Here is a 26,981-nt window from a genome sequence, read left to right on the forward strand (position 1 = left end):
ACCTACCGACGCCAGGGCGCCGCTCCGCATCAAATAGCTACAGAATGAAGTGACTGACTGCGCATCCTATCCCGGCTCTTCCCATCAATCCCGGGATCGTTCAAAAGTAATCTTCAACCCATCCCGGGATTGGCCGAAAGCCGGGGCAACCGAGGCGTCTCATCCTGGCGAGCGTCTCATCATCCCAGGATTGGTCAAAAGCCAGGACCTGAGTTAGGCGCTAAGCGCTGTCACCCAGATCCGGCGACCTGATAGGCTGGCGGTAGTAGTGAGGTCATCGAATCTTGCCGGGTGCGCCTCACCTAAGTTGTACCCACATTAGCCCTTCGACTGAGAGTGATTGCGCCGACCGTTCCTTCGCCGAGGATACCATTCACACGAAATCTCCACTAAGTTGGAGTGGCCCACATCACGAGACCTGGAACTCGGAAGTCGCTTCCTGGGATCGACCATTGGTACTGGGATCCGCGACAACGACCCAATTCATGTCGCATAGGTGCATGGTGATCTGGGATCGGGCACTCACAGCTGGGATCAGCCATCCGGTACTGGGATCACCACGTAACTCTGGGATCGACCAAGCTGATCTGGAATCCGTTGAAGTGTGTTCATGCCTATGCTGGAATCCGAGATCCGAGCGACCGAGCTAAGCCAACCCTGGGAGCCGAAATTGCTTGCAGACACTTCATCGCACCAAACATGTTCCCAGGATGCCGTGGTTCCATCACAACCTCGCTAGTTTTACCAGAGCACAAGGCGTTCATCACACTATCGTACTCTGGGATCGCCATCAAACTCTGGGATCCAAGGTTGTGAGACCAGACTCCACACACCATGTCGGCTTCCAGAACGTCACCGCATCACAGCAGCATGCCTGTAGCGCTCACGCGCAAGCTCACCATTTCGCTGCTCAGTTCTGGGATCCGGAGACCGGACTGGGAAGTCGCCCTGCCGGTGCACACTTTGTCGCACACTATCGAGCCAGTTTCCAAACGTACTTGTAATGTCTCACATCACTCGATTCTGGGACTGAGGGGGGTCACTGACATTCGTTGATGGGTTGAGACCAAAGAATTTGGACCAACTTCATCACATGTCTCTGGCACCCCGATCCAGCCGACTCAGGATCGGGGTCTTCCCGATCCACGATCCCGATCCACGACCACAGTCCACAAATCATGAATCAGGTTGCATGTCAGAGGTACGACAGACGTAGGGTTAGGCATGGAACCGAAGCTTAGCAAGCCTCAAGGTAGTCAGTCGAGAGCATAGGATAGGATAAGGCTCGGTCCCGAATTTTCTTTGTAGCACGCAACCGGATATCCTCCCTCGCGTCTCGAAGACCTCCAAGCGTCGGCAGTGCCGTAAGGAAAACCCGGCCCCCGAGCGCTCGCTGGTTATGGGTACTCACCCACTCAGACCCGTGCTCAAAAGGAGGAACACGTTAAAGGATACCGTCGAAGCGCGCCACGATAACTGCGCGCCCGGCGAAGAAACGTGCAGTCACGATAAATGCTGCGCACCAACGGCGTTGGGGATATACTGACGCAAACCAAGGGAAGACTACCTCGTCCAGGAAACGCCGGCCACGATAACTACCGCACGCCCCAAGGACGCAACGACAACAAGGAACACTTCTGGCGCTTCAGCTTGATCGTCTGCCCAAGCAGGAGTTCATTGCGACATCATGTTGGAACGCCTCAACAGAGGTCGCGCGATATCACGCTCCGATGAGACTGTAACCGTCTTCTGGGACATGCTCACAGCCAGATTCCTGTTCCCTTTGATTCAAGTTCATCCGACTACTCGCAACAGACCATGACGCGGCTATATTTTTTATATAATTGATGACGATAGTCGCAACTACACGATGAAGCAATTTTTATTGGTCGATAATGAGGATAGTTGAGGTCTCTCACGCTCTGCACACCCTCCACAACTGTAGTGTGTTGGCGTCGGCCGAGAACTTGGGTGCTAAAGACTGTTGAGGTCACCAACCATATGGTTCCTCACAACGACATCAATACGCACTGGTATATCTCCTTAAGTTATAACACACTTTCTTTCTTCATCTGTAGTCGTATATACTTTCACACGGTGACGTTTGGCGGATGGCGCATTAAGAACTGGGAGTTCCGTAAACGCTTCAAGTGGATTGATCAAAACTTCAAAATGCCTCAATCCAGTTGAAAATTGATTCCGCTATTTGCAAACAGAGGTTTTGCGGAACAGGCTCCAAGTCCCAACGTCAGAAGACTGTCAACCAGGGTTGCTAAAATCCCCATAATTTTGCAGGTAAGGGTGGGTTTTTCAAAACTATCATGGGTTGGGTAAATACAACCAAACCCTTGATACCCTATCATGAAATGATATTTGTTAACTATGTTAATGTTTTGTCGAGATATGTTAAGACTAAACTTTTTATACGTTAAGCAGATCCTGTCACAACGAATGAATGTTGCTTAGACCCGTCATTTTATATGAATTTTTAGTTAAATTCATTTCAAAAACTGATACATAGCCCTTTTTCAACGGATGGATGGGGTTTTATGAATATTCCACAAAACCCGACCTTGGACGACTTGGGGTGGGGTGGATAGGTGGAATAAATGGTTTATTCCCAATTCCCAATTCGAACCCCCCATCTCGCAACCATGCTGTCAACAGAGCAATCTGTAACGTGTGAACCTGCGACGCGCGCACCTGTGATGCGCTCCGATATGAGAGGACTACAAAGAGGACATGGCTGGCTAGTAGGAGCTAGCGCACGCTCACCATTCAACTTACAGCTACTAGAATCATATGCAGAAGAAAGTTATTGCCTTGCTTAAAGCTGCATCAATACACCCAGTCCCAATTTATCTAAACAAGTACAAGAAGTACCACAGAAACTGGTGACACGCCCTGCTCCAGCCACGACACGATGGCGCTGGCCAAGGAGAACGAGAATCTCCGAACATAGAGGAAGATCGTGCACTCAACGAGCGGCAAATTTACGAGCCACTTGTAATCAAGAAGGAGTTGATGGGCAGGAAAGCACCGCTTTCCTGCCAACTTCCTCAGCCGCAGCTCACCATGACGGTCATGCACAAGTGATTTCATCTTACCAATCGAGGCAATCACCGGGGGCCACGCACCATAGCGCCACTTTCATATTATCCATCCTATCCAATTCAAACCAGTAGCGCAAATGACGAGCCCTCCTTGAAATAATAGCATAGTTTATTCTGAAGAGTTATTACTATTCATACCTGGTGTTTTTGGAATTTGAAGCACTGTTATCGCAAGGGTTTTAAGTATTCATAGATGGGGCACTAATGCAGTTTTGACAGTACTTAGAACCGTGTGCTTCCGCGGGGTGAGGGAGTTGCTGGCGGCATCTTGCCGCTGATGTGGTGCCGTGACGATCAGCGAGAAAGAACCACGTTGAAGCTGCCGGCTACCGACCAAGCACCACGATTGGATCCCGATCTTGTCAACGAGCGTCGTTGACGAGATCGCCGGAGGCTCGGTGGGCAGCGCGTGGAGCAAGCCGCGTGGGTGCGCGCTCTGCACGGATTGAGACACCTCTTCGGTGTCGCACCCTGGGGCGAGCAGCAGCAGCAAGCAAGCAGCACGGCCAACGGCAACTACGCCGCGCTGACGAATGGCGGGCAGCCACAGGAGCTCTGACTCAGGATCGTCGCGATCTTTCGCTTCAAGGGCGTATCTTTGCCTGGGGGACGCCCGACCGTTCGACACGCCTGTCAACGCCGGCAGCAGCAGCAGGCTGTCAACTTGCCTGCCAGCGGCGCATCGGATGCGATGCGCCGGCGCCGCATTGCAGACGCCAAACGCCTGCATTCGGCCGTCTGCTGCTGGCGCAGGGAGGGGCTTGATGGTGCGAGTCGGGCGTCGCACAAGGCCTGCTTGGCGGGTGGCGCCCGACTGCAGGCAAGCGCGCCAGTTGGATCCCGCGTCCCACGCGGAGTCCTTCGACGTCCGTGGCCGCGGAGGACGCCGCGCGTGCGGCCACCGCGGGCTGGCAGCAGCGCGGGCCAAAGATCCCCGCCAGCGCCGCCGCACGTTCCCCTGGCCGAACTCGCCGCAGCCGTTTCGGCTCGGAAAATGGAACGCCAAGCCTTGTCATGGAGAAGGGCCAAGGGGGAGGAGCAGGAACCCAGCCGAGCGAGGAGAAGAACAGCGCCGCCTGCACCCAAGCTCATTCGCGAATTCGACTCGCCGCCTCGACCCCAGCCAGCCACTGAGCCAGCCATGCACCCCGGCTTCGACCGCCCGGCCTGGCAGCAGCCCGCCTACCCGGAGCGCGCGTCGCCGCCACCACAGTCCCAGACGGGCTGGTTCCCTCTGCAACAGGACTCGCAGCAGCAGCAACAGTCCCCCGTAGCCCACTCGCAGCCGCAGAGTGGCTGGCTGCAGGACGGCGCCAACGGTGTCGAATACTCGGCCGCCTCCAGCCCTACACAGGCCCAGCGCATCGTCTACGCCTCCTCGCCCATGTACTCGTCCGTGCCGGCGCCGACGCCGCCCTACGTGTGGTCGGGTGACGCCCCTACGGTGGCCCGCCCCAGCCAGTTCATCCCCAGCCAGAGCTACCCGCGGCCGCTGGTCATGGCCCCGCCCGAGACGGAGCTGTACGCCCGCGCCCGCGAGCAGGAGCAGCAGAAGGAGACGGTTCTGCGCCGCAACAAGCAGATCGCCATCGGCCGCTGGAACAGCGAGGAGCACCAGTGGTTCCTCAAGGGGCTCGAGATGTTCCAGGGCCCCGCGTGGGGCGAGATCGCGCGGCTCATCGGCACGCGCACGTCCACGCAGGTGCGCACCCACGCGCAGAAGTTCTTCACCAAGCTGGCCAGGCTCAACCAGACCATGCCCTACTTCGAGGTGCAGATCCAGAAGGAGCGCGCGCGCCTCGTGGCGCAGGGCGCGAACGTCACGCCCACGGCCCAGAGCGGCCCTAGCGTCGCGTCACTGTCCGTCACGCTGTCGCCGCGCAAGCGGCTGGCGTCGGCCGGCACCAGCCCCAGGCAGAGCCTCAAGCGCTTCAAGGACGAGGTGGCGGCCACGACGTCCCCGACCTACGCGGCGGCCGTCCAAGCCAGATACCCGCAGACCACGTACGACGCCAAGCCGCCCAAGGTGTACACGGGCATGTACTCGCCCGCAGCGTCCCCCTCGGGAGGACCCGCCCTGAGCAAGGAGTGGACGCAGCAGTGGACGTCCGAGGACGGCCGGCAGTGGCCGCTGGCGTCCCCCACGTCGACCACAGCGTCGCTCCAGCTGACGCAGCTGCAGATGGACGACGGCGGACACCAACCCGCCGCCACCTCCCCCTCCTCCTCCTCAGCAGCAGCAGCAACGTCACCCGACGCCGACTCGCTGCCGTCCATGAACAAGCTGCTGTACCGCAGCGCCGCCTGAAGTTGAAGTGAAGCTGAATGTCCGTCCCGTCGCGTCCGTGAGTGGAGCTGTATACTACCTATCGACCTGCCTATCCTACGTACAATTCTATAAGTCCACACCATAACGAATGAAAATGGAAACACACACACATACACACACATACACGCAATGGCCTGCACAACTGGCACAACCTTCCTCAGCTTTCGTCTACATGTACAATGTAGCCATCTGCCCCAATAACCAGTTGTAATTGGCAGAAATTGGTGCCACGTAATACACGTCGCCTGATCACTCGCACTCCTCGACCTGCGCTCCTCCTGCTGCATCATGGCGCCAACGCGGCGCCGTCCGGCGGCCAGGAAGCCGCCCGCTGCCCGCCGCGAGGCCGCGCGCCACGCCGTGGTGATGGTGCTGGGCGACGTGGGCCGCAGCCCGCGCATGCAGTACCACGCGCTGTCGCTGGCGCGCATGTCGCCGAGCCTGCGCGTGACCCTGCTGGGCTACGCGGGCGAGACGTGCGTGCCCGACGTGGCGCGCCAGCCCAACCTGGAGCTGCTGACCTTCACGCCGCGGCTGCAGCGGCTGCCGCGCAAGCTGTTCCCGCTGCTGGCGCCCGTCAAGGTGCTGCTGCAGCTGCTGCAGCTGCTCTGGCTGCTGCTGGTCTCCGTCGGCAGCCTGGACCTCGTGCTGCTGCAGAACCCGCCGACGTAAGGCCGTCCAGCGGACGTAGGTGTCAGCTTTGTGACTTATGCCCATGTGGACACTTTGTGGACGATGTGCTTGCAGGATCCCGACCTTCGTCGTGGTGTGGCTCTGCTGCCGCCTGAAGGGAGCTAAGTTCGTCATCGACTGGCACAATCTAGGATACAGCTTGTTGGCGCTGTCGCTCGGCGGTGGACACCCGCTCGTCAAGGTGAGCTGCGGGAGAGGGAGTAGTGGCTTTTTTGGCGGGGGAGGACTGACTGGAGGACTGCTGTCTCCTGGTGGACAGATCGCCAAGTGGGTAGAGCGAGTGTTTGGACGCAAGGCGGACGCCAACTTGTGCGTGACGCACGTGATGCAGACATGGCTGAGAGAGACCTGGCAGATAGAGGCCACGGTGCTGCACGACAAGCCCCCACTCTTCTTCAAACCGACGTCGATTGAAACGCAGCATGAGCTCTTCGCGCGTGTCGGCGACCAGCTCGAGCACTGCAACGATGTAAGTTTTGGTGGGAAGGGATTCGTGCCGGTAGTTATGCCAGGCGGAAGTTGACCGTGGGGATTTTCTGTGGTTTTGTTAGTTGGTGACGTGGGGCGGAAATCCGTCTAATCTGGAGGAAACGCTGCTCACGCGCAAAACTCATGGGCCTAATGGCAAGAAGGGCAAGTCTGTGGTGCTACCCCGTGAGAACCGACCTGCAATGATCATTAGCTCCACGAGCTGGACTGCAGACGAGGACTTTGGTATTCTTCTCACGGCACTGGAGCTCTTGGACAAGCGGACGTCCTCGCTCAGCGTGTCCGAGTTTCCGAATCTGCTCGTGGTGGTGACGGGCAAGGGGCCGCAGAAGGAAATGTACCTCGAGAAGATCAGGCAGCTTGCCTTCAAGCGCATCCGTATTGCTACGATGTACGCATGCCATAACTCTGGCATCTTAAACGAGGTGACCGCAGTTCTCACTGTATAATTATTTGCTCAGGTGGCTGGAGGCAAGCGACTACCCGCATGTGTTGGGCAGTGCTGACCTGGGTGTGTGCTTACACACCTCATCGTCCGGCCTGGACCTGCCGATGAAGGTGCTGGACATGTTCGGCTGCGGTCTCCCTGTATGCGCCATCGGCTTCAAGTGTCTGGATGAACTCGTGAAGCACGACAAGTACGTTGTGCGCGAGCTCGAATTATCAAGAGGGAAGGAGAAAAGTGGAATGCTCACCGTGCTCTGCATGCCTACAACAGGAACGGCCTCGTATTCGACTCGTCGGAGCAGCTCTCGACCCAGCTCTTCTCGCTGCTCAGGGGCTACCCAACCGACACGGCTCTGCTCAACCGTCTCCGAGCGTCCTTGAAGACCGTGGAGGTACGCTTCTCGCCGCTCCACCTCGTCCTCCTCTGTCCCCAACCCAACTAACTGTCCTCTCAATCCACCACAGCACTGGCCGGAGAACTGGAACCGCGTGGCCGCGCCGCTCTTCAAGCTCCAGCTGCGTCTCCGCTAGAAACGTCCACCTGGCAGACGAATCCATCCGTAAGAGTCCCGTAAACAAGAAATGTAGCCATCTCACGTCCACCCCCAATTTAGAAAACCCTCTCACATCTCATTTCCGAATCTTCCATACAAAAACCTCCAGGCCTTCCAGCAGCTCCAGAACAGAATAATGGCGACGCCTGGAGGCTTCTCGCTCGGCATCTCCCCGGAGGAGAAGCTGTCGCTGCCCCTCGGTACCCCCCGCACCTGCTCCCGCCCCCTCTGGAGCTTGCCACCGCCGCGCTAACCCTCTCCACTGGCCAGACACGCTCATCCAGAAGGCCAAGAAGCAGCACAAGCCCAAGCCCAAGGCCGCAGACGACCAGAAGCCCAAGAAGCAGCAGAAGCAGCAGCCCAAGAAGGCGCAGAAGACGCAGAAGAAGGCGCCCACCCACAAGCAGCAGAACGTCAAGAAGACGGTGCTCGTGCCCGTCTCCAAGGCCGCCGTACGTGGCCCAGCAGCAGTGCAGACCCAGCACACGGTTCTCACGCTCTCTCTCTCTCTCTCTCTCTCTCTGTGGACAGCGAGCCAAGGCCAACGCGGCCGTGGCGTCGGCCAAGCGCCAGTCGGTGATCAACAAGCGGCGGCCGGGCCTGGTGCTGGCGGCCAAGAAGGGCCGGAAGCCCACGGTGCAGCTGCGGCCGCACAAGACGTCGGCGGCGCGCCAGAAGCAGCAGCAGCTCCGGAAGGGCGGCCAGAAGCCCCAGCACGGCGGCGGCCTCGACGTGTCCAACATCATCAACCACTTCCGCACGCACCCCAAGAAGTTCGACGTGCCCAAGGGCAGCAACCTCCGCATCACCATCAAGTACGTGGCACGGCGCCGGAGGACGTGAGAGGGGGCTGGGCTAACGTTCTGTGTGTGGTTTTGTGCCGTTTGTGGTATTTGCTGCAGCCTCAACAACGTCAAGCCCGTCGTGGGCGGGCAGAAGTAGTTGGACTACCGGGTAGTCCTTGCGTCGTGACGGTGTAGCTCTCCCTTCTCAGCACTGCTTTTTACCTTTTCTTTTGATACTCCATGCCACACTTCCCATTGATTTTTCGTGTCTCGGCTGACAGAACGTTGTTAATGGATCGAGCGTTTGCCAGCATGGCGGTCATTTCTTCGTGTTGTGTGCACTGTCGGTTGATGCGGCCGACTTCATTGAGCTTGGCGCACAATCGGATAGATTGCGCGGTTCTCACAAGTGACTCGACCCACAAGTAGGCATTGGTATTCATCGGTGCAGTTGCACAAGGAGTTGACGCTGGACGTGAACGCCAATGATTCTGGGTACGTGTGTGTACATGCATCCTGGATCTCCATGTGCGATTACGCGGGTCTTCCCACTGCATCAACAGCGTCAAAACTGCTTCACTTTGCCTCTCACTCCTCAATTTTCTCCCGCTCCTACGTTTCACCGGACACCCACCGAGGTCTTTAGAATGGTTATCCCCACTAAGATGACGTACCGCTTCCTCGGTGATTCTGGTCTGCTGGTGTCCAGGCTCGGGCTAGGCTCGTGGATGTTCCACGACGACAAGTACACCGTGGATGCGTGGTACGACATGATGAAGACAGCGTTCGAGCATGGCGTGAATTTCTTTGATAACTCGGAGTCGTACGGCAATGGTCTGGCCGAGACAAACATGGGCGGAGCGATCAAGAGAGGCATCACCGATGGCATTTGGACACGCGAAGACCTTGTGATCACGACAAAGTTGTTCCTCGGGTCCAAGGGCTACTTGGTGTGCGGTCCGAACGAGCAAGGCATCGGTCGCAAGCACATTGTGGAAGGCACGAAGGCCTCGCTGCGCCGCCTTCAGCTGGACTACGTCGATGTCATCTATTGCCACCGCCCGGAGCCCTACACGCCAATCGAGGAAACGGTGAGAGCCATGAACTACGTGATCAAGCAAGGCTGGGCGTTCTACTGGGGAACAAGCCAGTGGCTCCCGTCCGACATCCAGGAAGCGTGCGAAATCGCCGACCGCCTCGGACTGATCCGCCCCATCGTCGAGCAACCGCAGTACAACATCTTCGAGCGCAACAAGGTGGAGTTCGAGTTCGTCGACTTGTACAAGAAGTACAAGTTGGGTCTCACGACGTGGGCCCCCCTCGCATACGGGACATTGTCGGGCAAGTACAGCGCTGGAATCCCGGAAGGCTCTCGATTCTCGGACAAAGCGTTTGCTGCCCGCCAGCTCGTGCCTAGCTTCATTGAGCGCGTGGAGATTGCGGACAAGCTTAAATCCGTCGCTACGGAGTTGGGATGCACTGTGCCACAGCTTGCAACCGCGTGGTGTGCTTCCAATGCGAACGTGTCGACAGTGTTGATCGGTGCTTCGAGCCCAAAGCAACTGCATGAGAACCTGAAGGCGCTGGACATTGTTGACAAAATGACACCCGAGGTCAAGATGAACATTGATGCTGTGTTCGCGTTTTCGCCGATCATTCCGGAGCTTGACGTGCTTGCGAAGATTCGAGGAAGACACCTGTAGGCTATCGGCACGAGGTGTCGTCAAACTAATGAGGTGGGCCAACTATCGGTTCTATAGCATTGTCGTTTCGGTCATGCTAATGAACAGGTTGCAACCGTTCTTGACACGACTTGAGAAGTGAATCAATTGATGAATGCAGTTGACTGAACTGGAACAACTACCACGATGACGTGCAAATAAATTTCCTTTCATCCTGATCACTCCTTGGCTTCCACATTGATTGTTGACGCGGTTACTTAGATTGTGCGCCAGGGTCTCGGCGCACAATCAAACTTGATTGCGGGGCAGGTGTAGTCTGGACCAAGTGGATATTACTTCTCCCCTTCGATCTGAGAACTCACTTTTCGTTTTTCTTCACTTTAAACAAGAACTAACACAGATAACGCGAAATATCGTAATGGGTGACTCCAAAATGACGTACCGCTCCCTTGGAGACTCGGGGTTGCTCGTGTCAAAGCTCTCCCTGGGGGCCTGGATGTTCTACGATACGACCGAGTCAAGGTACACGGCCGACAACTGGTACAAAATGATGACCACCGCCTTCAAGCACGGGGTCAACTTCTTCGACAACGCTGAAAACTATGCTGACGGCCACTCCGAGGAGCTCACGGGTCTTGCTATCAAGAGGGGCATCGAAGATGGCGTGTGGAGTCGTGAGGACTTGGTGATCACCACTAAAATCTTCGCTGGCACCAAGGGTTTCATGGGCGCGGGTCCCAATGACCAAGGTGTGAGCCGGAAGCACATCATCGAGGGTTTGAAGGCATCACTGCGTCGTCTTCAGCTCGATAATGTCGACGTCGTCTTCTGCCATCGCTCGGAGCCATACACGCCAATTGAAGAGACCGTACGTGCCATGAACTTCATCATCCAACAGGGCTGGGCTTACTATTGGGGAACTAGCGAGTGGCTCGCTTCGGACATCCAAGAAGCCTGCGAGATCGCCGACCGTCTCGGATTGATCCGTCCGATCGTTGAGCAGGCTCAGTACAGCATGTTCGACCGCAACAAAGTGGAGTTCGAGTTCGGCGGCCTGTACAAGAAGTACAAGCTGGGTCTCACAACGTGGTCTCCGCTGTCGTTTGGAGTGTTGTCTGGCAAGTACAGCATTGGAAGACCTTCGGACTCGCGTTTTGCCACGCCTGCGTTCAAGGATATGCAGCTGGTTCCCAGCTTTGAGGAGCGCGTACGAATGGCTGACACGATTAAACTGATCGCGACGGAGCTTGGATGCACCCTGCCGCAGCTTGCTCTCGCCTGGTGCGTCTCGAACGAGAACGTGTCGACTGTCATGATTGGTGCGAGTCGCCCAGAGCAACTGGAGGAGAACCTCAAGGCGCTTGACTTTGTCAGCAAGCTCACGCCTGAGGTGAAGGTGAAAATCGACGCAATCGTCCACTTCGTGCCAACCATTCCTCGACAAGACGCATTGGCAACTCTGCGTGGCAGACATCTTTAAAAAGAGAGAGGAAGGGGTTGATGCATGACGAACAAGTGCAGACTGAACAAAATGATGCCTGGGAGCTGAGTTGAATGGACTCGAGCGCCACTTTATACCTGTCTCTATGCCTTTCTTGCTCGCTCCTCCCATGTTCGTCTTATTAAGAGCATAGCAACACGGTTAAGTTGTTGAATTGCGTTGGATGCTGTCTGCATCACTTCGTCCACTTGCTCAGAACATAAAGTGATACTTAACAGTGAGGCAATTGGTAGGGCACCGGTTCTAGAGACCTCCACGAGCACCCTCACAATCTAGAAATTTGGATGAGTGTTCATGATTTTGATTTCCCAATAAAATGTCAAGTATTAGCAGAACAGAGCTACTTCGAGCATTGTGGAAGACAACAACGATGCACATCGACGCAACTCACAGTTCCTGCTTTGGTGTTGTGGCTGGCAGCACGCGATCCAGCCACTCCCGGATGTCTTCAATTTCGTGGGAGGACGAAGAGTGGTCAGTGTTCGGGTACGTGTGGAACGTGACATACTTGACGCTAGCGTCAGCCAGACGCTGCTTCGCTTTCAAAGCCAACTCATAGCTGATACGAGAGTCCGCGTCGCCGTGGCAAATTAGAACAGGGTCTCCTGTCGTCTCAGAGGTAAATCGGAAGTCCTGGTTGTCAACAGTAACAATAGTGTCAGATTTCAGTCCTATTCAACCTCCTGAAAACGATTCCAAACCTTCTCGCGGGGGATGAAAGAAGAGAGAATCATGACGCCTCCGAGCGGCTGCTTTGTCTGAAAGCCCGTGAAGTAGGACACAGCACCGCCCTGACTGAAACCGCCCACAACGATGCGCGAGCGGGGGATACCTGTTTCCACCTGAACGTAAAAAAAAGAAGTAAGATTTATCCTGAGAATGCTATATGCAGCGGCATTTCTACCTCCTGATCGATCATAGCCTGCAGAGCATCACGAGTCTCGTCGAGGCCCACAGCTTGGCCGGCACTTCCGCCAACAGCCGCGACGTCGAACTGAAAACACAGCACCAACACACAAATACTATTAGTACAGGTTCTGTCTAAATTTCTTCCGGGGCAGCTCTTCATACCCAGGCAGGAACTTCTCTGCCATTCATGATCGTTACCGGGCGAAGAGCAGCTAAACAACATCAAGTACAGCAAGTCGTTAGCATTACCGGTAGCCCTCTCTATCCAGCGATTTCGCCACCTACCGGTGGGGAGCACGAACTTGACGTGCGGCATGTCCTTGGCGACTCTGCGGAATGTGCTAGCCCAGCCGTGCGCCGTGTCTCCGAACCCGTGAAGGAAAAACACCACCGCACTAGGGTTCTTGCCGTTGTGGACGATGGTGTTGAGCTTATCGATAACCATGCTGGTGGTAGAGCTGAAGCTGCAGACGCTGACGCTGATGACAAAGAGCAGTTCGAGGAATGAGCACAGGAACCTCATTTTCGAGTGAGCTGTCCAAATGAACGGAGGCCGCACAAGTGATTATGCAATCGATGCTTGTCCCCTAGGATTTAAAACTGTCGAGTCCACCTTCGAACTTGTGCTCGTCTCACGTCGGCCACGTCCTCCCGGTGAACAAATGTTGTCGAAAACCGCTGCATCGACTCCACATAACGTTAATTTGCTCATTGACACCTCTTGTGCGAGTTGTACAATACTCATAACTATCTAGGCTACGTCGTTGTGCCTTTGTGAGGCAAATCAAAATTTTGTACATTCCACCTTGGTGACGACGGTGGCAGTTTTCTCGAATGCATAGACGTTCGCTAGATTGAGTTGCCTTGAGGCTGATATCCAAATTCCTCGATTTTGTTTTAGTTTCGGTTGTTGGACAAATTGATTTGTTTTTTCGTGTCGTGCTTACACCGTGTGCAATTGATTCGGCGGGAGCGAAACTATCGAGGATTCGTGGTCTGCTATTTTGTTTCGCAAGCACCATCTTGCTCCAAACTTTTTTCATAGTTTTTGCATAGGTGCAGCTGGCAGTACGCGAGCCAGCCACGCTCGGATGTCTTTGATCTCCTGCGAAGACGACGTGTGGTCCAAGTTCGTATGAAAAGTCGGGTTCGACTTTCATACTTCCATCTAAAATTGTTTGATTCTCCAATTCATGGGTGTTGATTTGAAGCTAACGATGCATCGTTCCCTTATCATTTACGTGCCAAAAGCTGGTCAACATCGTTGTGCTGTACTAAAGCTCTCTCTTCCCGACGCACGTTCGGTAATTTCGTCGATTTCACCCGCGCAGCTGGTGCTAAACGGATTAACAACGTTGCCTGTGTTTCCACCACATTTTATGGGCTCGATCATCATCACACAATTATCTCACTGAATTGTGAGCTCTTAATTCTCCCATGTAGCGCATCAGCTTTACAGAATGTGCGTATATGAACGCTATGGTGATGCAGCTCACAGCTAACGACGCGGTCGTATCACAATCAATCGGATAATGATCGGTTGACAAGTTAACAGTGACTTTGCTTCACAGCAGTTTATTGCACGAGGTTAATGATGCTCCGGTGCGCTGAATATTATAGCTCCTGCTTTGACGTCGCAGCTGGTAGCACGCGAGTCAACCAGGCTTGAACGTCTTTGATCTCCTGGGGAGACGAGGTGTGCTCCATGTTGGGGTACGTGTGGAACGTGATGTCCTTGACGCCAGCATCCGCCAGACGCTGCTTCGACTTGACGGCCCATTCATAGCGAGCACGTGAGTCTGCATCACCGTGGCAAATGAGCAGAGGCACATTCGCTGTCTCGGGGGCGAACTCGAACTCCTACATGTTTTTAACCAGGGAGCATCATGTTAACTTTCAATTTCGTCGCCATCGAGAAACATAAGGATGAGCACATACCTTCTCACGCGGGATGAAGGACGAAAGCACCATGATGCCGCCGACCGGCTGTTTCGTCTGGAAGCCCGTGAAGTACGACACAGCACCACCCTGGCTGAAGCCGCCCACAACGATACGCGAGCGAGGGATACCCTTCTCAACCTGCAAAATACCCACCAGGTTAGGGGAAATGTTGGAAATGGAGACCAAAATTCTCACCTCCTGGGCGATCATGGACTGAAGCGCATCGCGAGTGTCCTCGATACCCGCAGCATACCCCGCGCCGCCCACGAACGCTTCAATGTCGTACTGAAATTCACCAAAAACATAGCAGCTTGGTGTTAGTGCTTTGCGTCCCTCACCAACAGAGCCAACGACCCCTACCCAGGCAGGGATCTCTCGGCCGTTTGCAATCGTCACCGGTCGAGGAGCAGCTACACGACACAATGCCAACACCGTCAGGATCAAAAGTCGACAAGAATTAACGAACATGAAAGCATCGACGCACCGGTGGGAAGCACAAACTTGACGTGCGGCATGTCCTTGGCGACGCTGCGGAACGATTCAGCCCAGCCGTGCGCCGTGTCTCCGAGTCCGTGCAGGAAAAACACGACCGCGCTGGGGTTCTCGTTGTTGTAGACGACGGTGTTCTGCTTGTCGACGACCATCTTGGAGCTGCAGGCGCTGGACACAATCGCGACGAGGAGCAAATTGAGGAATGCGCAGAGGAGCCGCATCGTCCAGCGAACTGTCGGAGTGAACGGAATCCTTTGCAGCGGCAGCGTGTAAAGCAGATTTCGCGGCGGTGTTTGCGAGCCACGCTACGTAGGGGGATGATGCAAACCTGCGGCGCAGCTCGCAAGTGACGTTAGCCCGTGCTAGAAGTATCAGGATTTGCCCACGGTACAACCAGAGCTCAGCAATGGATACACGAGTGTATTTGTTCAGTCTGCCGCAATGTGGGCGACACGGATGTCTCTTGCTGTGCTTGCCATGCTTAGTTCTGAGTCTCGGGGACCACGCGCTGCAGCCACTTGGTGACGTCATCCAGCTCCTCCATACAGGCGCCGTGCTCCATGTCTGGGTACGTGTGGAACTCGACGTCCTTGACGCCCGCCGCCTCCAGTTTCTCCTTGGACATCTTGCCGTAATCGAAGCGCACTACCGGATCCTGCTCGCCGTGGCACATGAGCAGCGGCACGTCCGCCGTCTCGGGTGCGAACTGGAACGACTGTCTCAAAAAAAAAAAAAAAAAAAAAAAACGTCAGATCCCCAATTCAAAAAAGACAACCTCAACCATCTCGAAAACCCCTCGACGTACGCCGGAGCGAGGCAGGTATCCCGACATGGCGACGATCCCGCCCAGCACCGTCTTGCCCTGGTATCCCGAGAACAGCGACAAGGCCGCGCCCTGACTGAAGCCACCGAGCACGATGCGAGACAGCGGGATGCCCGCCGCCACCTCCTTCTCGATGATACTCAAAACGCGGTCGCGAGAGGCGTCGATGCCGTCGGCGTTGTCTCCGTTCACGCGCGCGAGCGACTTGATGTCGTACTATTCGGTATACACAAGTATACACATGCCTATTAGATTCATTCCTTAATTTTCTCCGACCCCAACAGCCACAAAGTTTTAGCAAGTTAGAGTACTACGCACCCAGGCGGGCATGCGCATGCCCATGTTGAGAGTCACGGGCATGGACGCGGCCGTGGGCAGCACGAACTTGATGTGCGGCAGGCCCTTGGCCAGCATGGCCATGGCGTCGCTCCAGCCGTGGCCCGTGTCTCCCAGTCCGTGCAGGAAAACCACAGCGGCCGAGGGCTTCTCGGGCGACAGCACGATGTTGTTGTCCGCGTCCGTCGTCATGCGGCTCGTGCTCAGGCGGCTCATGCTCAGGCGGGCGAAGGGGCGGCGGGCAGGCGTGAGGCACTGGGCGAGCATTTAACGTTAGGTGGTCAACGATTTCGATGGATCGAATCGAGTATACACCATTATTGTAGGTATACGGTATCGGATCCTGGAGTATACACCATTATTGCTGCAATTAACCTTGATTAAGTGGAGCTACCCCGAAATCAAACCGGTTCACGCTCCGGCGCACTCGAAACGGAGCTCGTCGTAAGCAGTACAACAAGTAAACTTGAGAGAACATAGAGCTAGCCATTCTACCTCGCTATCCGTTCGTGCACACTGATTTTGTTTGCATACTCGCCACGGCACGCCCTTGATCGAAACTATGTAGTGTGAAGTAATAGTAGATCACACGTTCCGTTGTCCTTAGATCATATTTCAGCAGAGCTTTGGAAGCATGGAGAGCCAAAGTTGACAGCGCGACGAGATCTTCAAGTATTATTATTGTGGCTTGCACACATTTTCAGCGAAAACGGCATTTTTCGGCAAATGGGGTTAGATGACCCTATTGGATCCTGCATTGTGAGAACCGACTAACATGTCTATCTGTTAATAATATACAGATATGGATATTATGCAGCACGATAAGGTGGGTGGGTATCCGGCTTCAAGTGCATCTATATCGTCCTTGCGTAAATCGTCGAATTATCAGGATAGTCCGAGGTGGTTGGAGCTCGCAATCGTTTTGCAAATCGATCAATGAATTTACAAGCAAAATGTGAGAACGAAGTGGTTTTCACAATAATGTTTTCCCCTAGTGATTCATCGAGCAAATATTTGTTATGGGCCAACCTTGCTCGAACGCGAACTAAGGGCGAAAAGAACACGAACGCATTCGAACGCGAAGTGCCCCAAGCAACCAACATGTCCTTATGCCTTGATGATAGAGTTGATCCACTCAATACCAGCCGACACGCGAGAATACACAGCAGGGATGCCTTTGTCACCGCAACCAGCTCCCCAGCCCGACAAACCGATGACAATGTCGTCAGCGTCACCGCGGCCGTTTTCCTTGATCAGCGGATCACCAGTATCGCCAATGCAAGAATCTTTGCCAGCATCACCACCAGCACACAACGACGACTTGTCCACGAGGAACTTGTTTTCGCAGGCGTTGTCGCCCCAGACCCTCAAGTCAACGCTCTGCAGCTCGTCGGAGGGTTTGCCGTTCGGGTAGCTGGTATCACCCCAGCCCATAACCTTCGACCACACGCGCGGGAAAATGTCCGAGCCATCCGCCTTAGGGAGCTTGACGGGGGCGAACTTGCTTGGATTCTCAAGTGTCAACACAGCGAAATTGTACGAGAAACTGCTCGAGTTGTATAGTGTGTGGTTCTTGGTCGACACGATCTTGATCCGCTCGCCATCTTTCGCGCCGTTGATGTAGTGCGTGCCCACTGCAGCCCAGTGGGGGATGGACGAGCCCTCCTCGTATGCCGTGCATGACGCAGTGGTAAGCACGTGGGTGGGACTGATGAGAGCACCACCACAGAACGTGTCTCCTTCAGCGGTTGTCCTGAGGCCAACCATGTACGTCTTGGAACCGACCGGGACCTTTCCTCCGCCCAAGATAAGGGATCGTTCAACGTGCTCAGCTTCGACGTTGATCGCACCGAGCGCGATGAGTGCAGTGGCGACGGTGAAGACAACCGTCATGGTTAGCGGAAGATGGCGAAATGGAGTGAGCAGTGCGCGGTAAATTCCGCAATGGTGGATAACCATTGCTTGAGGAGGTGGACGTTAGATAGAGTAAAGAGCGGTTCACAAACGCCCATAGGATTGAACGTTTAAAGCCCTTCCGGAAGTAAACAGGTAGTGCGCATATTGAACTGATTTGAAAACGTGTGGGCGCGTTGACTGCGAATGTACAACAGTGCCAATGACATCAAATTTTGCGTTCTTAGATTACTGTACAGTGTGTACCCGGTTCGCCGTATTGACTCTGCAGCTAACGATAACATTCAAAAACGAGACAGTGCATGCAGATGATGTAACACAAAAGCGTACTGCTGCATAGGCTAGGATCGGGTTCACTGTTCGCATCGCACGCCGACAGTATCGTACTAGTAGGCCGTAAGCATGTGCACTACTACCCGTCTCAAAATTGATGTCCCATTGTTGTAGAACACATGCGCGTTTTGTCAATATTTCGTCTTTTGCAGCGCGGTTTGGCAAATACGACGCGGCGCGTTCTCACGGTTTGAACCGTGTGCTTATTTACTCAGCACGGTTAGTTTTGACAGCAGAGTGACGAAATGAATGGCCACGGAGGTGATTTAAGAGCTGGGACAGGGCGGCAGATCGCAGATGTCCTCAAACCAAGCGTCCAGCTCCGCCCATTCTCCTACTTTCCCAGTCCAATGGAGGTTTCAAGCACGCCGCGAAGGCGGGAGCTCACTTTGATGAGTTCATTGATGCCGTTACAGCAGCGTACTGGGAGCTGCCGCCATCGACAATAATGCCGCGTTCTTAAGCCTGCAGGGGTCGATGGACTTGTGCATTCAGGATACAGGAGGCAACACGTTCAAGCCTCCTCACCGAAGCTTCAGCGGGAGGGAAGACTGCCTCTGAGCCTTCAGTGCTCCCCCAAAACAGCCGTAATTGTGTCGCAGCATTACAGGGAGCAGACTACTCACCATAGTTAAATCAAATACAGTTTGAGGACATCATTTTCGAGACAAAAAAAAGAGTGGGATGGGACATCAATTTTGAGACGGAGTGGTACTAGTACTTCAGAAGTAACGCGTAGAAATTGGACTGTACTAGTGTTTCCATACACATAGCACGAAAAGAAATATCCTCACGATCAATAATATCAAAGATCATCTGGACCCAAGAGAAGGTTACATTAAAATCGAAAGAATCAATCAGAGCGACGTGCTGTCAGTGAAATACAGTCTTTTGCCTGAATAAAGAACACCTGATATATATTCAAAGCCCAAGGTCATCGGACTATACAGGCAAAATGCTGAGCCTCGAAAACAGTAAAAAAACTAAATTATGTTAATTGAGAATGAAGCCTTACTAAGCAGACCGGTGTGTTGCCAACAGTGCTCAATAGTCTCAGCGGGTAACTACCACTGAATTCCTCGAAGCATTCCCACCTTGTAGGGTTTTTCGTGTGGGTATCACAGGCATGGTTGCTGGAGAGAGAATATGCGGAAGTGAATCAATCTTGGCGCCTTCCAAGGTCATTTACGCGTGCAATGCATGGATACCAGCTTTTCGTCGATGTCCTCGGTTTGAGGTCTGTGATTGGCGGAATCGTTGTAGATACCATCTAATTGGCGGAATGACAAGTTCAACCCTTCTTGTAGCAGTGCAAGTGGCTACAACTTCAGTAACATCAGAAACAGAAGGTTATCAGCTTCTACCTGTTCTTTATTCAGGCAAAAGACTGTATTTATCAAAACCGAGCGGAACGGGGGCGTCACTGCCGCAGCGAAGCGTAGGCAGGCCAGATCCAGTAGTGGAGGGAGCATAGCGAGCGGAGCGTTCCAACCAAACTAAATTTACCGCCGCACTTGGCTAGTGTTATTTAAATATTGGATGCAGAGAAGAAATATCACGAATAATGCGCCATTCAGATATTTTGCCGGTAATCGGCTTCAGTTGGTATGGTATTTTCGGGATTCCTATCGTCATCAAGGGCATTCGCCTCGTCACATAAGTCTATCACAGTTCTCATGGGCAGTAACGATAAGTATAAAATTTGTTGTTCACGACGGCTGGAGTGACTTGGAGTCCACGAGAACTGCGAATCTCCAGCCCCCCTCCCCCCATGTTTCCTTTATAACTTGCATTTTTTTAAATGCGTGAGCTCTGCATAATACATGTTAGATGTTGTTCTGACTGGTGGGTCAGAGAATCTCTATTGTGTTAGTAGTTAACTATAGTCCTGGATATTTCTGTAAGCTGGACTTATTTGATGCGTTGCCGGAAGCTAGCATGGGCTAGAATCGCCATTGCAACGTTGACGTAGATGCTTCTTGAGCCTTGAAGGCCGTCTTGGTACTCGTGCTTGGTGCTTGAAACATGATGTTGTTGTGGCTAGACGTGATAATAATTCGTACAACGATCTTTTTGGACACGAAACAGAGAGGCCAAGCATGCGCTTCTCCTTCCGTTGTATGCGACTGTTGTGTTGGCGAGACCTTCAATGAGTGAACTACCTTTGCACTTGGTTAGTGCTCAAAGGCACCTCATTAAAATTTAAATGACGAGGTCACCTCATTTGTCTTTCGTATATTTAACTACATAGAACCTCGCGTAGGCTGAAATACTGTAGATGAACCGTATACAAATCTAGTGCATGCACGGGTAAGTAGCGATACAGACCAACTTACATGTCCACGATCACTGATCCGCTTTTCTTAACATATAAGTGGTCTTCGTTAGTTTACAAACAATTAGCCTCAACAAAAATAGGTAAGCACGCGAAAATGCAGGAATTGCTGGTCAAGAAGGTGACGAAGGACTTGCCTTGCTCGAATTTACTTGAGCGTTCTTTTTTTCCTGTTGCAGCAATTCTGAGGCATGTTATAAAATACTTAGTAGTAAGATGCCGACTTCTCGCAAATATAACAACTTGCAGAGGTGTCCGTATCTTGTACCTAGTTCAGAAGTGCTTCATATGCGGTGTATGATACGCCAAAATACGAACATGTTTTTGTTGTCAAAATGATCTTTTCTGTTTACTAAGTTCAAATGACTACCTGGCGTTCTTTTTCACCTGCCCGACCTCGTGATAAGCACGCACTCACCTCTACAGTGGAAACGCGTACTACCTAGAAGAAAAAAAAAATGGGTAGTACCTTTTTTTCTACAGCTTCGTGTAGTCTGGATCGGCTTACATTTTTTTCGTGTAATATGTAGCTAGACAGACAAACAGCGGAATTTACTCTGCAACAGGAACCAATAACAACCTCTCGGGCGGTTGATCAAGTCCGGATAAACATTCCATCTTTTGGCCTGGCACTGCTGAAATTTGAATCTTCACAAGTGGCGCTTGCGGATTTCGCGCAGGTGGTCAGGCACGGGGTGAGTAGGGACGTAGTTGGCGATGGCGTCGATCTTGGCCTTCACTTCGGGCGTGATTTTGTCCAAGACGTCCAGCGCCGCGAGATTTTCCTCCAGCTGTGACTTGCGACTAGCGCCAACAATCACAGTCGACACGTTTTCGTTCGTAACGCACCAGGCGAGAGCCAATTGAGCGAGAGAGCAGCCTAGCTCCGCAGCGATGGGCTTGAGTTTGTCAGCCTTCTTGACCCTCTCATTGAAGTTCGTCCCCCAAAGACTATTACGCATTTCGTCCGTGTACATGCGGGAGCCCTCGGGGATATCCGCGCTGTATTTGCCGGTCAGAGTACCGAACGCCAGCGGAGACCACGCCGTGACGCCATACTTGTACTTCTTGAAAACGTCAACCAGCTCGAACTCAATTCGATTCCGCTCGAATATGCTATACTGGGACTGCTCCACAATCGGCCGGATCAGCCCCAATCGATCAGCGATCTCACACGCCTCCGTGATCTCGCTTGTCGACCAGTTGCTCGTGCCCCAGTAGAACGCCCAGCCCTTCTCGATGATGTGGTTCATCGCGCGCACCGTCTCTTCGACGGGGGTGAAGGCGTCAGGGTGGTGGCAAAAGATCACATCGACGTACTCGAGCCCCATGCGGCCCAACGAGGCTTGGGTGCCTTCAACCAGGTGCTTGCGGTTGAGACCCTGACTGTTGGGTGTGCCGCTGGTGAAGCCCTTGGTGCCACTGAAGATCTTGGTCGTGACCACGAGGTCCTCTCGGCTCCAGACGCCGTCGTCGATGCCCCTTTTGATGGCTCCCCCCATGAGCTCGTCTGCTCTGCCCAGCGCGTAGTTCTCGGCTGAATCGAAGAGGTTGACGCCGTGCGAGAAGGCCGTCTTCATCATGTCGTACCAGGCGTCGACCGTGTTCTTGTCGTCCTGGAACATCCAGGAGCCGAGCGCGAACTTGGACACGAGCAGGCCCGAGTTGCCGAGGAAGCGGTAGGTCATCTTGGTGGCGGGAGTTGCTGGCGGCATCGTCGTCGGTGCTACGGGATCAATTGAGGAATGCCCGTGTCGACGTCATGACCCCCTCGCCCCAGGTTCAACGTACCGCGTTATGGAACAATCTTGTGGCTCGTCGTCGTAATCCTATGGCAGACATCATCAAAAATCATAAATGCTACGTGGACGTTGCGAACGCTACACTTGGTCATCTAGGGAGTTGGTCAGCACCTCGGCAAATATCGCATCTTTGGTGATAAAGTATAGATCCTCCCGAGACCATGCCAAATCGCACGAGGGACCTATTAACCTACAATAGACTAGGTAATTCGGGATAATCTATGGTTTTTCGTGTGCAAATCAATCGCTCAAGAGAGGCAATGTAACAATTTGAATATCACGCTTTTCACGAACTCCTGCACTTGAGCACTCCCATGCCAACTGTAACGCGCTTACGCTCGCTACCCTTCGATCTTATCCAAGTGTATCGACTCGAGCATGCACTGGTTCGATCGGGAGCGAGATCAACACGTAGAGGCGCGGGTTCTGAGCGAAGTATGAGGGGGCATACTGCTTGCTCGGTGTGGTAATGCACAGACATGGTTTGAATTGGTGCGAATATGAACCCGCTAGCATGCGAGGACACATCTCGGCATCTGTCCAGTCACCAGCGTACCGGTCGAGATCATTAACTGGGGTTCGTCAGTGTGCAGGCAGCACTGGACACACTTACACTGGTATTTTGACTTTGTCTTGTATGTGGGCATGGAAAAGTCTACGTAAATCGGCAGAACACACAGCTACACGCTGAAAAAACCGTGATTTGCTGGGAGATCGATTTAATCACGATATGCTTGCCGACTCGAGAAAGGTGTGTCTCCTCAGAGAACCACCACTTATCCGCGCAGTTAGGGGTATTTCACCATCTACCGGGTATCCCGCTGGGTTTATACCCGGTCCCAGTAAAAGACCCAGTCTTTGACCAGAATATGCCGAACATGGAAAGCGTTCTACTATAATAGCCAGGAGCGAGGGATTGGTAGTAAAATCACAATTAGTACTAGACATCGCTAATACTATAGTACTGCTACTAATAATATTATTAGTACAAATTCCAAGTATAGCCTTTAGTACTAACATGCATTTAGTAAGAAAAGTCACAATCTGATTTGATTTGATTGCGGTTTTGAAGGCTAACTGTTCCCCAAAAAAATCACGATATTAGTACTAAAGAACTACTAAATATCCTACTAAATTCCAGGTTGAAGTTCAAGGCCAATATCCTCAAAGGACGCGCGCAATGGGTAGCAAACGGGTGGTTGCCGAACTACTCGTATTCTCCCGCTCATTTTGTGTTTCCTCCCTGAAGTCGCAACCGGGTCCGATGAGGTGCTCCAAGGCCGCTTGCTGTTTCCCTGATATGACAGAAACGGCGCTGTGTTGCATCTGCGGTCATCCTGTTCATCATATCTGCAGCAATGAACTCTGGGGTGAGGCTGAGCTTTCCAAACCGTACGGCTAGCACTACTAGGGGTCCATGGTTTGCTAGCATGTAACGCAGACACCTCTATGAGTAGCTTTTGCAGACCAGCGGGCGTTCTAACCTTCAGGAATAAAGATCAACCGGACGGTAAGCCCTCCCCAGCAAGCAGTCAAGGGATGGTCGAGTCAGGCTACCGAGGTGGACGAGGCTATTCTCACAGAATCTGACAACCTTACTCAAGCAACAGTGAGTCATGAACCCGGTGTCGGGATTTCGGCTGATATTGGTCATCCATTACAAACCCTCCCAACCTCGGAACGTCCGTTGCTCCTCAACAGCTTGTCAAGAGTCTTTTCGACAAGTTCATGTGTATTGAGCCCTCTCCGCAACGAGCGAACCCGGCGTCAGCTAATTCTTCATCACATTACAACGACGTAGAGTTTGAGCGGATGAGGAAATGCGAGCGGAATCTGTGGTAAGGGCGTTTTAGTAGTTTGATTTTACTGTTAGTAACTATTTTATGAATATCACATTTTCGACGCTCTCAATTAGTAATATGGATATAGTTAGTAGATCAAAATCCTCTCTGGAATTATTAATAGTACTTTAGCACGGATCGATATTATTACCAATCGCTGGTCCAAGGGGCTCAACCAGTTGACTCTTAACTAGTGTAATGAACGCGAGATCACGTTTACTACTACTACTACTACTACTACTACTACTACTACTACTACTACTACTACTACTACTACGTGCACGTTAAAACTTTCTCGTGTATTGTTTTCCATCCTTTGCAGGATAGCCCTCTCATCTACGAGAATTACCTACAGGTGCCTCAGACGGATGTCCTGGAGGTGGTCCACCCACGGCTGCGACGGAACATAGTTGACGATGGCGTCGATCTCGTTCTTCACCTCGGGCGTGATCTTGTCCACGAACGCGAGCGCCTTCAAGTTCTCGTCCAGCTGCGACGTTCGACTCGCCCCAACCAGCACGGTGGCCACATGCTCATTCGTGATGCACCAGGCGAGCGACATCTGCGCCAGCGAGCAGCCCAGCTTCGCCGCAATTGCCTTGAGCTGGTCGGCCTTCTCCACGTTCTTTGTGAAGGTCTCACCGCCGAACATGCTCTTCTTGATGGGCTCCATGGAAAAGCGAGATCCCTCGGGGACATTAGCGCTGTACTTGCCTGTCAGCGTGCCGAACGCGAGCGGAGACCACGCCGTCACACCAAAGTTGTAGCGCTTGTACAGCGTCGTGAGCTCGTACTCGACGCGGTCGCGAGAGAAGATGTTGTACTGAGACTGCTCCACGATGGGGCGGATCAGGTTAAGACGGTCGGCGATCTCGCACGCCTCCGTGATCTCGCTTGTCGACCAGTTGCTCGTGCCCCAGTAGAATGACCAGCCCTTCTCGATGATGTGGTTCATCGCGCGCACAGTCTCTTCAATGGGCGTGCACGGCTCCGGGTGGTGGCAGAAGATCACGTCGACGTACTCGAGCCCCATGCGGCTCAGCGCAGCTTGAGTCCCCTCGACCAAGTGCTTGCGGTTGAGACCTTGGCTGTTAGGCGTACCGTTGCGGAAGCCCTTGGTGCCACTGAAGATTTTGGCAGTGACGACGAGGTCTTCGCGGCTCCAGACACCGTCGGCGATGCCCTTGTTGATCGCACCGCCCATGAGCATATCAGCCTGACCCAGCGCGTAGTTCTCGGCCGAATCGAAGAAGTTGACGCCTTGAGCGAAGGCGGTCTTCATCATTTCGTACCAGGCATCGTCGGTGTGGGTCTGGTCCGGGTACATCCACGAACCGAGAGCGATCTTGGACACAAGGAGGCCCGAATCACCCAGGAAGCGATACGTCATCTTGGTGGTAGGGGTTGCGGGGGCCATGGCAAACGGTAGTGGGAATGCAGTTGCAAACACGTTGGAAGCAGATTTCGAAATGAAAGCCTGCTTGGTGGGCAGTGCAATGATTTGATTATGCAGTACCGCGTTCATCGTCGAGGGTAGCAGCTCCTTTATCGCAGAAGCTGGTGCGCTGCTGGCCCGTATCGCTGTCGCCGTCTCTGAGACGGATCAGTGGGGATGGTTGAAGTGCACAGGATTCACTTCGACTGACAGCATTATCTGAACCACCATAGGGCATTCACGGCGCTCGATTATGAAGAGCATTTACCCTGGTTGATGCATACACCCTAAATGCATAATCTTGGTCGCCTGCTTACTTTCGCTTTCGACGAAGTGTACGTCGTTTCATTCTTCAATTTGCTCAGTACCAAGCAGCACAAGAAGGCTGTGAACACTCAAGATGGCCCCCGCAAACCCTGCCAAGATGACCTACCGCTTCCTGGGTAACTCCGGACTCCTCGTGTCGAAGCTCGCTGTCGGCAGCTGGATGTACCGCGAGGAGTACCAAACGGTGGATGCCTGGTACGAGATGATGAAGACCGCCTTCAACCGCGGGGTCAACTTCTTTGACAATGCCGAGATCTACGGCAACGGCCAGGCTGAACAGAACATGGGCGGCGCGATCAAGAGAGGTATCGCCGATGGCGTTTGGAGCCGCGAAGACCTCGTGGTCACCACCAAGCTTTTCGTCGGCTACAAAGGATTTACGGAGTCCGGTCCGAATGATCAGGGCTTGAGTCGCAAGCACATCATCGAAGGTGCTCGTGCCTCGCTGCGCCGCATGCAGCTGGACTATGTAGATGTCATCTTCTGCCACCGCCCCGAGCCGTACACCCCGATCGAGGAGACCGTGCGGGCCATGAACTACGTGATCAACCAAGGCTGGGCGTTCTACTGGGGTACCAGCGAGTGGCTGGCGTCTGACGTCCGAGAGGCGTGCGAGGTTGCGGATCGTCTGGGCTTGATTCGCCCCATTGTGGAGCAGTCTCAGTACAATATTTTCACGCGCGACAAGGTGGAGTTCGAGTACGTTGATCTCTACAAGAAGTACAAGCTGGGCCTCACGACGTTTTCGCCTTTGGCGTACGGAACGCTGACGGGCAAATACAGCAGCGGCAAGCCCGAAGGCTCACGCTTCACCAAGCCAGCCTTCTCCAACCGCGTGATGGAACCTACCTACGACCAGCGCATTGAAGTCGCAGACAAGCTCAAGCCAATTGCAAAGGA

At 53.6% G+C, this 26,981-nt stretch overlaps 6 protein-coding genes across 6 annotated transcripts; 3 read left to right on the plus strand and 3 right to left on the minus strand.

The window, feature by feature from the left end:
* Nucleotides 1-4,254: 4,254 nt before the first annotated feature.
* IUM83_11448 (LHY protein) lies at nucleotides 4,255-5,421 on the plus strand (the record flags this gene model as incomplete). The annotated part of the gene is made up of 1 exon (XM_067936008.1): nucleotides 4,255-5,421. The coding sequence occupies one exon, from the start codon at nucleotides 4,255-4,257 to the stop codon at nucleotides 5,419-5,421; it is 1,167 nt and encodes a 388-aa protein (XP_067781827.1).
* Nucleotides 5,422-5,730: 309 nt separating this feature from the next.
* On the plus strand, nucleotides 5,731-7,602 carry IUM83_11449 (putative chitobiosyldiphosphodolichol beta-mannosyltransferase; the record flags this gene model as incomplete). The annotated part of the gene is made up of 7 exons (XM_067936009.1): nucleotides 5,731-6,110; nucleotides 6,190-6,316; nucleotides 6,395-6,604; nucleotides 6,687-7,015; nucleotides 7,086-7,262; nucleotides 7,343-7,463; nucleotides 7,537-7,602. The coding sequence occupies 7 exons, from the start codon at nucleotides 5,731-5,733 to the stop codon at nucleotides 7,600-7,602; spliced, it is 1,410 nt and encodes a 469-aa protein (XP_067781828.1).
* Nucleotides 7,603-7,761: 159 nt separating this feature from the next.
* Nucleotides 7,762-8,567, plus strand: IUM83_11450 (putative chitobiosyldiphosphodolichol beta-mannosyltransferase; the record flags this gene model as incomplete). The annotated part of the gene is made up of 4 exons (XM_067936010.1): nucleotides 7,762-7,825; nucleotides 7,896-8,077; nucleotides 8,157-8,440; nucleotides 8,528-8,567. The coding sequence occupies 4 exons, from the start codon at nucleotides 7,762-7,764 to the stop codon at nucleotides 8,565-8,567; spliced, it is 570 nt and encodes a 189-aa protein (XP_067781775.1).
* A 3,413-nt stretch (nucleotides 8,568-11,980) lies between these two features.
* Nucleotides 11,981-13,025, minus strand: IUM83_11451 (Acyl-protein thioesterase 1; the record flags this gene model as incomplete). The annotated part of the gene is made up of 5 exons (XM_067936011.1): nucleotides 11,981-12,226; nucleotides 12,295-12,435; nucleotides 12,498-12,587; nucleotides 12,665-12,714; nucleotides 12,788-13,025. The coding sequence occupies 5 exons, from the start codon at nucleotides 13,023-13,025 to the stop codon at nucleotides 11,981-11,983; spliced, it is 765 nt and encodes a 254-aa protein (XP_067781676.1).
* A 1,091-nt stretch (nucleotides 13,026-14,116) lies between these two features.
* On the minus strand, nucleotides 14,117-15,087 carry IUM83_11452 (putative acyl-protein thioesterase; the record flags this gene model as incomplete). Its single annotated transcript, XM_067936012.1, has 5 exons — nucleotides 14,117-14,362; nucleotides 14,441-14,581; nucleotides 14,639-14,728; nucleotides 14,804-14,853; nucleotides 14,928-15,087. The coding sequence occupies 5 exons, from the start codon at nucleotides 15,085-15,087 to the stop codon at nucleotides 14,117-14,119; spliced, it is 687 nt and encodes a 228-aa protein (XP_067781768.1).
* A 329-nt stretch (nucleotides 15,088-15,416) lies between these two features.
* IUM83_11453 (Acyl-protein thioesterase 1) lies at nucleotides 15,417-16,310 on the minus strand (the record flags this gene model as incomplete). Its single annotated transcript, XM_067936013.1, has 3 exons — nucleotides 15,417-15,650; nucleotides 15,741-15,974; nucleotides 16,077-16,310. 3 exons carry the CDS (start codon nucleotides 16,308-16,310, stop codon nucleotides 15,417-15,419), a joined length of 702 nt encoding a protein of 233 aa, XP_067781774.1.
* Between the last annotated feature and the right edge of the window lie 10,671 nt (nucleotides 16,311-26,981).

This window comes from Phytophthora cinnamomi (assembly GCF_018691715.1).
Source record: "Phytophthora cinnamomi strain GKB4 chromosome Unknown Contig114, whole genome shotgun sequence".
NCBI classification, from domain to species: Eukaryota; Oomycota; class Peronosporomycetes; order Peronosporales; family Peronosporaceae; genus Phytophthora; species Phytophthora cinnamomi.